General features: G+C 47.0%; 5 protein-coding genes across 5 annotated transcripts; 3 read left to right on the top strand and 2 right to left on the bottom strand.

Moving 5' to 3' along the window:
• Positions 1-430: 430 nt before the first annotated feature.
• AKAW2_60617A (putative hydrolase, alpha/beta fold family) lies at positions 431-2,155 on the top strand (the record flags this gene model as incomplete). The annotated part of the gene is made up of 6 exons (XM_041692762.1): positions 431-1,213; positions 1,265-1,425; positions 1,480-1,560; positions 1,619-1,742; positions 1,792-1,920; positions 1,970-2,155. 6 exons carry the CDS (start codon positions 431-433, stop codon positions 2,153-2,155), a joined length of 1,464 nt encoding a protein of 487 aa, XP_041546115.1.
• A 178-nt stretch (positions 2,156-2,333) lies between these two features.
• Positions 2,334-3,052, bottom strand: loc1 (the record flags this gene model as incomplete). The annotated part of the gene is made up of 3 exons (XM_041692761.1): positions 2,334-2,462; positions 2,549-2,698; positions 2,765-3,052. 3 exons carry the CDS (start codon positions 3,050-3,052, stop codon positions 2,334-2,336), a joined length of 567 nt encoding a protein of 188 aa, XP_041546114.1.
• Positions 3,053-3,519: 467 nt separating this feature from the next.
• AKAW2_60615A (putative NADH-ubiquinone oxidoreductase B14 subunit) lies at positions 3,520-4,329 on the top strand (the record flags this gene model as incomplete). The annotated part of the gene is made up of 4 exons (XM_041692760.1): positions 3,520-3,562; positions 3,678-3,739; positions 3,946-4,092; positions 4,210-4,329. The coding sequence occupies 4 exons, from the start codon at positions 3,520-3,522 to the stop codon at positions 4,327-4,329; spliced, it is 372 nt and encodes a 123-aa protein (XP_041546113.1).
• A 637-nt stretch (positions 4,330-4,966) lies between these two features.
• RPC19 (DNA-directed RNA polymerase core subunit RPC19) lies at positions 4,967-5,611 on the bottom strand (the record flags this gene model as incomplete). The annotated part of the gene is made up of 4 exons (XM_041692759.1): positions 4,967-5,100; positions 5,170-5,246; positions 5,341-5,432; positions 5,501-5,611. The coding sequence occupies 4 exons, from the start codon at positions 5,609-5,611 to the stop codon at positions 4,967-4,969; spliced, it is 414 nt and encodes a 137-aa protein (XP_041546112.1).
• Positions 5,612-6,285: 674 nt separating this feature from the next.
• On the top strand, positions 6,286-6,594 carry AKAW2_60613A (uncharacterized protein; the record flags this gene model as incomplete). Its single annotated transcript, XM_041692758.1, has 1 exon — positions 6,286-6,594. The coding sequence occupies one exon, from the start codon at positions 6,286-6,288 to the stop codon at positions 6,592-6,594; it is 309 nt and encodes a 102-aa protein (XP_041546111.1).
• Positions 6,595-13,299: the final 6,705 nt, after the last annotated feature.

Raw genomic sequence — 13,299 nt, 5'->3', positions numbered from 1 at the left:
AAGAATGTTCATGCTTCTAAAAATTTCAGCAGTCTGTTGCGGCACCGTTTTCCGGGACAGCACGACGAGATGGGGGGATTAAAGATGCAACATCAAGTGACGTCGAGATCTGGGAGGGTGTTCATCTTGTGGAGGGTGCCTCATGATCCTCCCCGCTGAGTCATTCAGTACTGCTGACTGATCGGCGCGATAACGATAAGGTCCTGTCCCGATAAGCACATCAGATGAGCCTTACTGGATGAGGCAATCAAGCCGAGGCATTAATCAAGATCGATGGGTCTTTTTCCATCTCAACTTTCAAGTGTTCGGTGTCGCCTGTGGTTCCCGTTTCCCCTTTTTAGACCTGCAGGTGATTATAGCGTGCTATCTAGTGCATGTTCTTTAGAATCTTCTTTTTTTGGCGTTGCACTTCTTCCAGATCCGGTTCTCCATGTCATTTGTTGACACCCCCCTCAGCCTACTAAGCACATTCTCCATACCGCTTCTTGTGGCGGGCCTGCTGGGAATGGGCCTGCTCTCATGGATCCGCCCTAATGGCCGGATCACATACTATCATGCGAAAGATAATAACCTCTTACTGGCCACAAAGGCGGGAAAGTCCAGATCCCAGGCGCAAGTGACTCTGGCAGACCTGTGTCGCACTGCCACTCCCAAGACGTGCCAGCTGAACCCCTTCCTTTTCAATGGTCATCTTCAGACTGCCTGGACGACCGCGAAGTTTGATAATGTTCCGGTACACTACAAGCGCTGGATGTTCGAGGCTGAGAACCCGATGTTGTCTGGGCACTTTGCGATAGACTTCGTGGTAGATCCGTATGAGCCGCCCAGCGACGCTCATGCGACTGATAGCGAGAGGAAATATACTCAGCCGTCAGGGCTACCCGAACGGACGTCATTCTTCTCGGAAGATGAATTTGCTGCGCTTCCCTCGGACGACACCAAGCCTATGCTCGTGGTTCTCCATGGCCTAAGCGGCGGATCACATGAACTTTATCTGCGCCATGTGATTGCACCTCTTATCAAGGATCAGACCTGGGAAGCTTGTGTCGTCAACTCCAGAGGCTGCTCGCAAACCAAGATTACGACTGGTGTGCTTTACAATGCTCGCGCTACCTGGGACATTCGTCAGGCTGTCAAATGGCTACGGAAGACTTTTCCGAATCGCCCCTTGTTTGGAATTGGTTTCTCGCTCGGCGCGAACATTCTTGCTAATGTAAGTCTATGTCAGGCACAAGTAAACTAGGATTGACTGATGTGATCGCAGTACTTGGGTGAGGAGGGCGATGCCTGCGAGTTGAAGGCCGCGGTACTCTGTGCTAGCCCTTGGAACCTCGAAATTGGCTCCCTAAATCTGCAAAGCACCTTGATTGGTCGCGAGGTCTATAGTAAAGTAATGGGTACGAGCATGAAGGATCTGTTTGAACGGTAGGTGAAATCCATCTAATCATGGTTTTTCTGCATCTGACTCGAGACTGTCAGACACGTGGAGCAGGTCTCCAAGAACCCGCGAATCGACGTTGACGAGGTGAGGAATATCACTTATTTGCATGAGTTCGACCGGTAAGAATCACTACAAGCATATTTGCGTCTGCATGGTTCTAACGTTAGACACGAATAGGGCTTTGCAATGTGCCTCGTGGGGCTACCCTACTGAAGGAGCATACTATCGCGATGCTTCTTCTACCGATGCTATGCTGGGTATTCGTATTCCATTCTTTGTTATACAAGCCGAAGACGACCCGGTGAGTCCAGGTTCTCAGACGTGAACTTCCGTATACTAACCGATAGCAGATTGCCTGTGCTGCCGCACTGCCATTCCAGGAGATGACGCAAACCCCGTACGGCGTGATGATGACTACCTCTTGGGGTGGACATCTTGGCTGGTTTGAGCTTGGAGGTGGGAGGTGGTTTGTGAAACCGGTATGTGAATGCTACCTGCCAGTTGTCTATCTACATCTAACTGTTTCAGGTGGCGAATTTCCTGAACCTCATGGCGAAGGAGGTCGACCTTACCGTGCCGTTCAAGGTTGAGGATCCCGAGAAGATTCCCGGTCATCTTGCCCACCATACGGGTCCCGAAAAGGACGCAGATACGGCACCAAAGCCGAAATTCATTCCTGCGCAACGCAAGCTCGACCTGCAAATCAGGCCCTAGTCAACAAATATTGCATAACCGAACTGCTCCCATTGATAGGATCAGTGCTTCAATTGGAGAGATGCTCATCATGTGTCATGCACGCCGTTGTTTCGGAAGACATAGACCAGTATAACGCCAGAGACCCATCTAACTACATAGACCCGGTATAGACAGAATTACTTTTGTACATAGAATTTCAAGCAAATGCAACACTCTTCTTCTTTCCTTTTGACTTTGAAGACGACTCCCTGCTGGGCGCTTCATTTGTCTCGCTGGAGCCACCCTTGTGCTTGCGTTTTTGGCGAATGGACTGCTTCGCTTCCTCCTGTTCGGATCAAACCAGTTAGCAACCCTTGGATCATAATAGTCCTTCAACAGGACAACTGGGAAATCATAGGCAAATATACGCACCAGCTTAGACTTCTTCTGCGCCTGTCTAGCCTCTGCCTCCTTTCTCTTAGCCTCACGGATCTCCTCCAACTGACGAGCCTTCATCATCTTGGATTCGATCTGTCCTTCCTTCTCGGCGTTGACCATGGCGAGGATGGTCATCATTCCCTCCTGTCGCAACATCGTTAGTCAATGCGACAATCATACAACGGCCTAGAAATGAGATGGAATACGTACCGCATCGTCAACGAAAGTCTTGCCCTTCTTCTTGCCCTTGGGCTTCACCACGCCAACGGGGGTGATCGCATTCAGCTTAGGCAGTCCCAGTTCCTCCTCGGTATATTCTCTCTTCTTCGTCTTCTTCAACAGACTAGACTCCGTGCGCGCCTTCGCCTTGACTTCCTTGGGCGGCGGGCGCTTGGCGCCTTTCTTGTTCACTTTCGATGCGGACGAGAGGGGCTTGCTCTTCTTTCCGTCGCTCTTGTTCGAGGCCTTGCCAGCGGCGGGGCCCTTAGTCGGCGCCATTGCTTCGGTTCAAGTCTGTGTGTCGGGATTGATGATATGGAGAGTATCGAAAGAGAGACAAGAAAATCTGGATTGTCGCCTGCGATGGTGGGGGAGCGGGAGAACCAGCCACAAAAATCCAGTCGCCTAAATAGCACAAAGATCACGGACCTCAGATATACCCAAAACCAAGTAAATAAATCGAATCCAAGCCGAAGAAAAGAATTCGAACGAACGAAGCCCCGGACCCTCCAAGATCACGGCCTCCGAAAGAGAAATTTTTTGAAACAGGCAGGCGGTGAGCCGCAACCCGGGAAGTGCAGGACCTCCACCACTTCGATCTCCTCGCATCGTCACCTTAAGGTTGGTCCGTCGAACTTCCCTTCCTTTTCCCCATTCGCTCTCCCTCCCCCCCCACCGTCGTCTTCCTCTCCCCTCTCATCCTAAGTGTGCCATTGTCGAGCCTCACCAATAGGCCACTATTCAAGATGACCATCAACCCGACCTTCCTTGCTCAGCGCACGCGCTCCTGTACGTTTTCCCCTACCTCCCAGGACTCGGTTGTCCCGACCAAGTCCGACCCTTTAGAAATTGCCGCGACGTCAATGGCCGGAATCCCGAGCTGACCTTTTCTCGCCTTGTGTAGCTGCCAACTGGGGTGATGCGAAGCACCGTGTCCTCAAGTCTTACAGAGAATGGCTTAGAGCGGTCAGTGATCCTTATACTCGATAATACCTATGCTCCATCACCTATTCCCGTTCATCAATGGCCTGGCGTTCCCGGTGTGGTCATCCGTCGACCCTCCGCGTCTACCAAACAGACCCTGCGACGGGCTCAAGACCCCCAATTCGATAATCATTATTCTACGAGAAATATCCAGACTAACATGGCTCCGTTCAATTGCGATAATATAGTCCCCCGAGATTCAGACTATGTACTCTCTGAACCTCCCCGTCTCCGCTATCCGTACGAAGATCCGCCAGGAATTCGAGAAGCACCGCTACGTTAACCAGCTGAACGTTGTTGATGTGCTGTTGTACCAGAGCCACGCTGAGTTCCAGGTGAGTTTATGAGGATTGGGCAGCCTAGCGATGCTCAATTGCTGCATTGATACAATTTACATCAATAAATTGAGTCTCGTATGGTATGGATAATGTGTTACTGACCAATATCAATAGGAAACTCTCAACTACTGGAAGCAGCTGTCGCATGTGATGAAGTACTTCCGCCCCGAGGAGGACCCCGGTGCTCGGCTACCTCCCAACTTCATCTCGGGCTTCTTGGAAGGCCGCAATTGATATTGTGAAATTATTATCACCCACCATCATCTCTTACTTATCTCCTTTATACTCCTGGTATCCCTTAGCATTGAAAGTTCTCTGACGGCTGCGAACGCTGATAGAGTGTGTGAGTGAGTGTTATGTAAATATTGTCTGACTACATGATGTTTTTCGGTTGTTGATTTATTAAGAGGTTGCTCGTGTAGTAAGCATGTAGACTGTATTTGAATGGCTTGCGGTCCGTAAGAGAAGGATACTACTGTAGGCTTGTAGACTGTTTGATACGAACTGCCGATAAATACATACATATAGGGCTAACAGCCAGCAAGTGTCAACAGAGCCCAGACCACATAATCAACCCACATATCTATGGGCATATAGTAGCAGATGCCATAGTATGTATCCCTCACTCCATCCACCACCTCAAAACCCCCTGCATCTTACCCACCCACCCAATAATTACATCCCAAGGAATAAAGAAAAGTAAAGTTAAATAAAGAAAGAAGGGAAAGGTATAACTTTTCTACACACACACACACAACGCCATCAATCCCATCAAATAGCAAGACATGAAACATACACACACACACATACAAATCACAAGCCAAAAACCACCCAGAAGTCTATAATATGTATAAAGAAAAAGAATATATGTCTAAGCCTCCATGCGATCCGCCTGTGCAGCATTAAAGTCATCCCGAGCAGTGGTGAACTTATCCGTAACGACATCACAGAGGTCCATTAGAGTGTCGAGACCTTTTTCGAGGGCTTCGACGGCGGTGGTTGTTTCTGTCGAATCGCAGTCAGCTTCATTCATTCATTCTATCTCAACCTTATGGGAGGGGGGAGGAAACTAACCATAAGTCTGAATGCGAAGATTCATCTTCGTCTCAGAAGGATGGGGGATAGTGTAACCGCAGAATTCGACTTCGGGGCTGTTGTACCCAAGGAAACCACACCAACCCCCGTTAGCAAGATCCAACATAGCGGTGCAGCAGTAAATGTAGATGCAATGTGTGTGTAACGCACTTCTTCATGATCGCATATCGCAGCGCATTACCCAGAGTGTGACCCTCTCCCTCGAATTGGAACGAAGCTGCGGTGTCGGACGAGCCGGGCAACTATCTCGTTCGGCAGATATTAGCATGCGGAATTATTCATGATAGTAGTGTATAATGTGTATACGTACGACAACAATGCGCTTCTCGTCTAGCTCGAGGATGTCGGTCTGCTCTTCCTGGGGCGCGGAGGCGTCCAGCATGGACTGGTCTTGTTCTTCGGAGTGGACGGAGGCGGGCATTTTGATCGTAGTTAATTCAGGATTTTAGGTACTGGTCCTGCGAGATCTGGTTAGCGCATTGTCTGATATGTTGTCGTTCGTTCGAGGTGTATACTGAGGGGGTAGTGGTGATTCTTGAGGGTAGAGCGGAGGAGAGATGTACTTAGTGGCGCGGGACACGCAAGTCACGAATGCGGGATATCTTAGAGGAACAGAGTCCAGAGAATAGTATATTCCCGGCTAAAAGTGAATAGGAAATCAAATGAGTCGTATGCGTCAAGTTTCGCAAATCACCAGATGCTCAATTACTCATGAGGAGAAAAATGCGAAAAACGGTTTATCGATATCTCACCGCCTTCGGAGGAGGAGGAGGGCATATCCTTACCGCCTGCCATTATTTGAAAGTATGCTGCTGCTGCTGCTGCTGTTGCTGCGATGTATGTTTGCCTTTGATTGGATCTATTTGAAAACTACATCTTCACGACGAGTGCTACTCATAAATGACCTGTCTTTTGTTATAGAGTTGCAAGCTAACTAGTCTGTAGCAGAAGCTAACGCACAGCATATCCTATTCAAGCACTCTGCATGACTTATATCTCAACGGCATGATACGTACATACATATACGCCGTACACTGCATGAACGAACGCTCTTCTCGGCCGTGTGCGACACTGGGTACGAAGTAGTAGTAGTCAATGTCCAGGTTACTTCAAATCATCGGCATGAATATAGCAATCCGGATTGTGTCAAAACCTCGGGCACACGGTATGATCTACCACTATGCATACCCTTGTGCAACTGTGGCTGGATTTTATTTCCCCCCGTTCTTCTTCTTCTTCTTCTCTCCGTCGCTTGTCTCCTTTTTTTTCTTTGCAGAATTGAGCTTTGCTTGCATGGCAGCTACAGAGTGGTGCCGGTGCGGTGCTACTGTGGTTTTTTTCCGGATGGATGGATGGATGGATGATGGATGGATGGATGGATACTGCAGGTTACCGACCGAGTAGGCGACTATTTGACTAATCCTTACTGGAGATGAGTAGTAGTATTGTTACCTCGGTCTTATTGACTTGGTTCGTGTTGGTACGGAGGAGATAAAATGCTCCGGAGAGCTGGGTTCAACTGGCTATCGTTGAATTCTATAAATATGTATGTCATGGGGCAGTTGAGTGCAATTAATGTCCGCACCAGGGAATATGTTAGTGCAACGCTGTTACATACAGAAACCCAACTACTAAAGTAGTAGTAGTAGTAGTACTATCGGGGATACGGTGTAATTGCTCCTAATATTCTCCAATCAATAGTTCAGTTCGTTTAGTACATAGGAGTAATACGTTAATCCTCCGTAGTGGCCAAGTAAAAAAAAAAAAAAAAAAGAATACTAAATAATCTACGCGACCGGGACCCAGGTTACATACCTGCAAAACACACACTGATAAACCACTTCCTAGTTTTAATTGCTACTATTATTGACAATGGCTTATTGCGATCGACCAGATGCTATATCGCTTGCCTTTGGGGGAGACTGAGAGGGGGGGAAGGGAAGGGGATGGTGCACGCCCACTCTTTTCTTCTTCCCACATGGAAGAACCAATATTAGCAACAGGGGGGCCGTGCAGAGGCAACGCCGTTGAGACTAGACCCGGGCTTGAGGAAGGCTTAACACGGGGTGCTAATAATAATACTATTATTATTATTGTTAATACTGCCATCTGGCAATTTAAAATCAATCAATCAATCTGTCAATCTGTCAACACCGACCGTGTGTTTATGACACACAGTTTGATGACGTGACGATGCAACCCGTTCAGATTTCGGGGAGTAATCATACTTGGATATTAAACTATTGCCTTGGCAGAGTAGATAGCTGGGTTCGCTACTGCAGGTATGGAGCTTCGGTTGTTTAGGTAGTGCGTAGATAGATTGGGATGTTGATAGTGTATAGCATAGTAAGTACTATGTTCGGATTCGGACTCGGAGTCGGTTGTTACTACTTGGTTGTTGTGGATGATGTCGTGATAGATGAGTGACGACATGGATGGCGCGTACGGGAAGTTCTTGATTTAATGCTGATTAGGAGATTGAAATATTTTTGTTTGCCGAGTGTCCATTTACTCCATCGCTAATAGTAGGTCTACTCCGTACTACTCCATAGTTTGGAGATATCTATCGGGCGGGATGTTGTACTGTGTATATTGAAGATGGAGTATACTATTTACCTACAGGGTCGGTTAATCCTCGAACAATCCCTTCCTTGCACATGGAGTAGTGTTCAATAGTAAACGCTCATTTCGCATATGCAGGGCAGGGCAGGGCAGGGCAGGGAACATAGAGGAACTCCCGTGTGTAGTACTACTACGGAAAGACAATGGGTGGTTCTCGTTTCGTGTGACCACACGCGATAATCTATCTCGTACTCTTCCGGTGGGAGAGAAACAATATACATACAGAGTAGTATCCACACCGTGTCCATGATAGATATACTCGGGATCTCAGCTTGCCGAGGAAGCCACAACGATCAAATACACCGACCCTCCTGGAAATAAATAAAATATTTCAACAGGTTGAACATGAACATCATGTTAAGTTGGTAGACCCTTGGTGATATGACAATCCATGGTACCACTTTCAGCAGGTCAATAATTTCTGGAGACGGCAAGGCCGGACCCATAAACTAGTGGTTCATCAAGACTGGATGGCAAGGCCGTTCCTTAATCTTATTTGCAAGGAGCACACGTGGGCCCGCCAGGCCGAGGTTGGAACTTGGAACTTATACCAAAGTAGACTAACGAGTTAAAAGTAAAAATAAGAGAGGAGGGGGAGGAGGAGGTTATGCGAGGGTGCAGACTGGTATTGTTTTTCAATACATTGCAACAATGAAGATTTAATGTACTTTCATCGGAAGAGTGTAGACATTGCTTGTCAGCTATGTAGTTAGCTGGTAAACCAACTACTCACTTTTCCCCAGTGATTTATTAGTAGTATCTACTAAGTATCTAGTAGTAAGCCGGATCTCACTAGTCTTGATCCCCGGGTTAATGAGGCGGTCCCGTTTAATATTAAAATATGACTTTACCTCGTGGAGTGGGAAATGAGGGGAGAAGAGATCGGCCCTAATGATTGGTTCTCGCAAACGGGCTTATCCGCAGATGATTTCGGGGCCTTAAATAGGAAGGTCTGTAAGTAGGTTCAATCCCATGGAAGTAATCCATAATGTTAACTCCCTCCCATCATCGGTACCTTGGAACGAGTTGTTGAGGATAGATGCATACATATTATCTGCTATCAGCGAGTACTGCTGCAAATAAATTTGTCAGATCCACATCCCACCCAGCCGTGTAAGCAGGCCACGCATTGGATCGGAGTACTGTGTAGTGTGTAGTAGTAGTACCTGCAAAGTATCAGCACTGCAACTGTAGCAGCGATTGAAATGCTAATATCCCAGGAGGAGTCGATACAAGATGGAGCCCTCTGCATGCTTTGACTTTTAATAAACCTTCATGAGGAGTGACCGAACTCTGTTTTCCTAACCCACCAGGCTGTCGGGAAGTGGTTCCGCGCGTTAGTTTTGACTCTTGTGAATGTATTGGGAATCGATATTAAGAAGGACGGTGTATACGCATTGGGCTAGATCACTACCTAGAAGAATGGATGTGGCTTGTTTCTGCTACTGGTTGATGATTGATTGATTGATTGGCTTGATTAGTAGGTTTGTTTTGAAGACAGCAAGTTAATTAAGTTTGACTCAGCAGAAAAAAAAGTTTGACAGGTCCCATGTTTTGCATTGAGGCCTTGTTTGAGTCAAGCTGCTTGTCTGACTCGAGCAAAAAAAGGGCCGAAGGCTTGGGTTTGGTTGCACGAGGGCTGGGATCAAAACCATCCCCAACAGCTGCTGCTGCTGCTACTGTTACACCGGTACGGCATCTCGGCTATCAAGGTACGGTTAACTAGCTAGCTAATTCACTAATGATTTAACTGTTCAGAATTACTCCGCGGGCCCTGTCTGTCCATCCTGCACTGCAAATCTGATTGAGACAATAGTGTTGTCGCAGGAAGCGAGCTAATCGTCTTTGAGAGAGACACAGAGATTCTCATTTCCGCCCCAGCCCGTGATCGAAGGGGCGCGGGCTAGGTTAGGAAAGAAGTCGATCTTCATTGTTCCCAATAGTTCGCTCGCAGGTTCATGTGCTGTGCTCGAAATGGGCCTGCGGAATTGACCACGCAAAGTCGAATGGAAGGCATGGGAAAATTCTGCCTTACAGTAGTTCGGTGGCTCGGGCCCCTAGGATGTCGCAAGGTAAGCAGTGCCGGGCGATCATGTCTAGAATTTTACCTTTCGAGGCGGATGTGTGCGGGTGAGCAAGGTAGGAAGTAGTAGGCAGGTGTTTTTTCTATCCATTTCTCTCTCTCTACCCTACATGCAGTATCTACATACCTTATTACGCTTCTTAGTATGTATCTACATTTGGGTGCTGTTACTCCTACTTATCTGGGAGTAGCGACCGAGGAAAGGTCAAATGATTTCCGGTGGATTGCTCCGGCTGGGCGCGGAAATCCCGGCCCTGATGAAAGAGGCTGCGTTGATAGTAGAAAGAAGCCCGTGTCGGATCATTTTAGTCTTACTCATATTGTAGAAAGTTAGTTACTCTTTATTGGGGGCAGAAATGACTGAGTGCAGTTCATAATATAGTCAGACATGACGATCTGATTATCATGTAATGTGTTATGTGTTATGTTTTATTGTTGCTGCTGCTGCTGCTGTTGTTAGAGTAATATGATAATAATCATCGTTATTATTATACCTTTTCTTATTTCTCCAACCCGAACAGTTGGTCTTCCCGGTCTGGAGCATTTGACGAGATTATTCATCCATTCATGCGACTGTTGGCTCGTCTCGGGCATGTCACAACGCGACACTCTCAAGAGAACGAGGGCCGATCGTCATCGTCGTCGTCGTCGGACTGTGCCGCGGGATGATCGATCGAGGCATCTGTAGAAGACCTGGTTGCCTACCTTGTTTCTTCTTTTTGCTTAACATATCATTAGTTACCAAGGTTAGCAAGGGAAGCCTTACCAAGAATTCATCTACTTCTTTCCACACTAGCGAGCAGAGACTGAGACTGAGACAGAGAGAGAGAGAGGAACGTGGGGAAATGTGAGATGTCAACTTTTCGGATTAATTTGTCAAGCCCCCAATAGAGAGAGAGGCTGTTGCTGACTGCAGACTAGTCTAAGAGGAGAGGAGAGGGGGAGAAAGTGGGCAAGTCGGAAGGGTGGAAACGAGAAGCGAAACTGTGGTTAGTGAGTTTGAGTTAACAGGATTACTAGTATTATGTCTGACAGAAGAGTGGATTCATGGATCGGGGCAGGGACTATTGTTTCCACCAGTTTGGCGCCGGTGGATTCGGGGATGGTGAGGGACGCTGGTGTCGCAGGTGCGTCGCCACCAGGGGGGGAAGGAACCAAACCAGGCTCTCTTTTCCTTTCCCCCAATTTTATCCACCCTGCGTCGGACGCCGACACGATAGTTTGTTGGCACGGGATGGATGGATGGATGGCTGTGTGTCAGTCATCCACTACTGTACCCTCCACTTACAGAACAAGGCTGTCATATTCACCACTTTCACTCGAGCAAGAATATAATATTTAGAAGGAGACATAAGAAAGTAGCGACGAGAATTAACATGGAAGAATCATCTTGTGCCAGCCATCTGCTACACTCTCAAAACGAGTGCAAAATTCCTAGCAGGTGACTGGCTCGGGAATCCCCAAATGTTCCAGCTGTCTCACAGGCCAGCGGCAGTTCCTGGATCTCCATAGGCCGGATCCCGGATGGGTCGCAGGGAAGAGCCCCTACCTTGTCTTCAGTTGGATGGAACACGATGGTCGGGCCAAGAGACGAACTAAAACTGGTTAAGTTGTACCTTTGTCTGGTGCGTGTCTGGACTCTTCAAAGTAATCTTCTGTTCTTTCTTGTTTTCCTCCCCCTCTCTCCCCTCCCTCCTCTACTATCCTCCTAACACATGATAGTATATTGCCTGAATACGAATAGACAGGGAAGGGAAAAAAGATAAGGGAAAAAAAAGAGATAAGGGAGAGTAGGCCAGGGTATGGTTTTAGAAACACCAAGGGTGAAGACTATAGATACATTTATTACACCAGAAAAAATGAGATAAAAACTCTCAGGTGTCATCTTATCATGCCCGCCCGATGACAAGACACAAGAGAGTAGGTAGGAGAAAAAGAAAGAGGTGTGTGGTACTACAGTCCAACCGATGTGAACCCGAGGCGATCAGCAGCAACCGCCAATTGTCACAAAAGTGTCACATCATCGGCGGACAAGCCCTGGGCGGAAACAAACCATGTCTCAGCTGGTGCCAATCAAGTGGGAATCCTGCTCCACTTGGTCTGAGCATTTTCAGGAGATTATTGGGATGGATCCCAGTCCGGTTTTCTATTTTTCTCTTCTTGTCTGTCTGTCTTGTCTTATGTTTCTTGTACACAAGATAATTCTTCATTATTATTCTTCTTCTTATTTTTTTTTTTCCATTGTTATATTATATTCGCATTAGGAGAGATCATTTAGGTGTTCACCTTCCTTTTTCAGGTACTCCGTAGATTAGTAGGTATTCTTTTAACCTGCTTGTTGCATGCTCTTTCTTTCTTTCTCCTTCAGTGGTTTCGAACTAAGAGTCCCTAATGCTCCTAGCGACCAGGATCTCTTCTGGTTCTTGATATCGTATCCATTATTTTCTTCTTCTTCTTTTTTTTTTTTTATTTTATTTAATTAATACTTTCCCATATTTTTCTTTTTCTAATTTCTTTTTTACTTTTATTATTATTATCATGATAATTCTAGTAAAGTAAGTCCAAGTCTCGTCTTCTTCCCCACATCCATTCATTCAAGGTCTTGGTCGCCTCCATTGCAGCCCAATTAATTCCCACTCCCCCGTTTGATGATGATTATTTCTCCTGCTCGTTTCTCGCCTGTTCTCGGTCCTGGGTTTTAGGTTTCTCTCTTTCTCTCTTCTATTTTTCCGTGTTTCTCATTTCTTTTTTTTCCCTTTTTCCCTTTATTTTATTTCGCTTATTATCAATCATAATTTCCTGGCTCCAACCCTGCCGCGTGTTCGGATTGAATGGCACGGTCCAACTGATAGCCCTTTCATCGTTCTGGCTACTAGTGCCAACCCTCTTCTGCCACCGTCTCATCGAGATTGAATCGACCTGTTGGATTTCCCTTCGCCCTCCCCGATCCATCCATCCCGCTTCCATACCAGACAACTTTGCCCCATACCGCCCTCCCAACTAATACCTACCTTACTTACTAGTTAGTCCACCTTCTGCTTCTTCTTCTCCATCATCCATACAATTTATCCTCCCTCGCTCGGGTCTGGTCTTCTCAGCCTTCTTTTCTTCCTTTCTTCTTCCTTCCTCTTCCTCTTCCCCTCTTCCTCATTTTTGCCTTTTACTGTTATTTTTGCTTTTTCTACTTTTCCCTCTCTCTCTACCTGTTCTTCCTTCTCTCTACTTCTTGTTAGCTTCCCATTTATTTTTCTTCCTCATTTCTTCCTTGAAATTCGTTATTATATCAGCATCATCGTGATATCCCCCCTCCTTCCATCCTTCCCCTCCTTCTTCTCGGGCCATTTACCTACCTCGCATGGGGGCCAGACCTGTCGAGATCCGCTTCCACCACACACTATCGCTTT

The sequence above is a fragment of the Aspergillus luchuensis genome, chromosome 6 (assembly GCF_016861625.1).
Source record: "Aspergillus luchuensis IFO 4308 DNA, chromosome 6, nearly complete sequence".
Taxonomy (NCBI): domain Eukaryota; kingdom Fungi; phylum Ascomycota; class Eurotiomycetes; order Eurotiales; family Aspergillaceae; genus Aspergillus; species Aspergillus luchuensis.
Note: the sequence above shows the minus strand (reverse complement) of the source record. Positions and strands in the feature narration are given on the sequence as shown.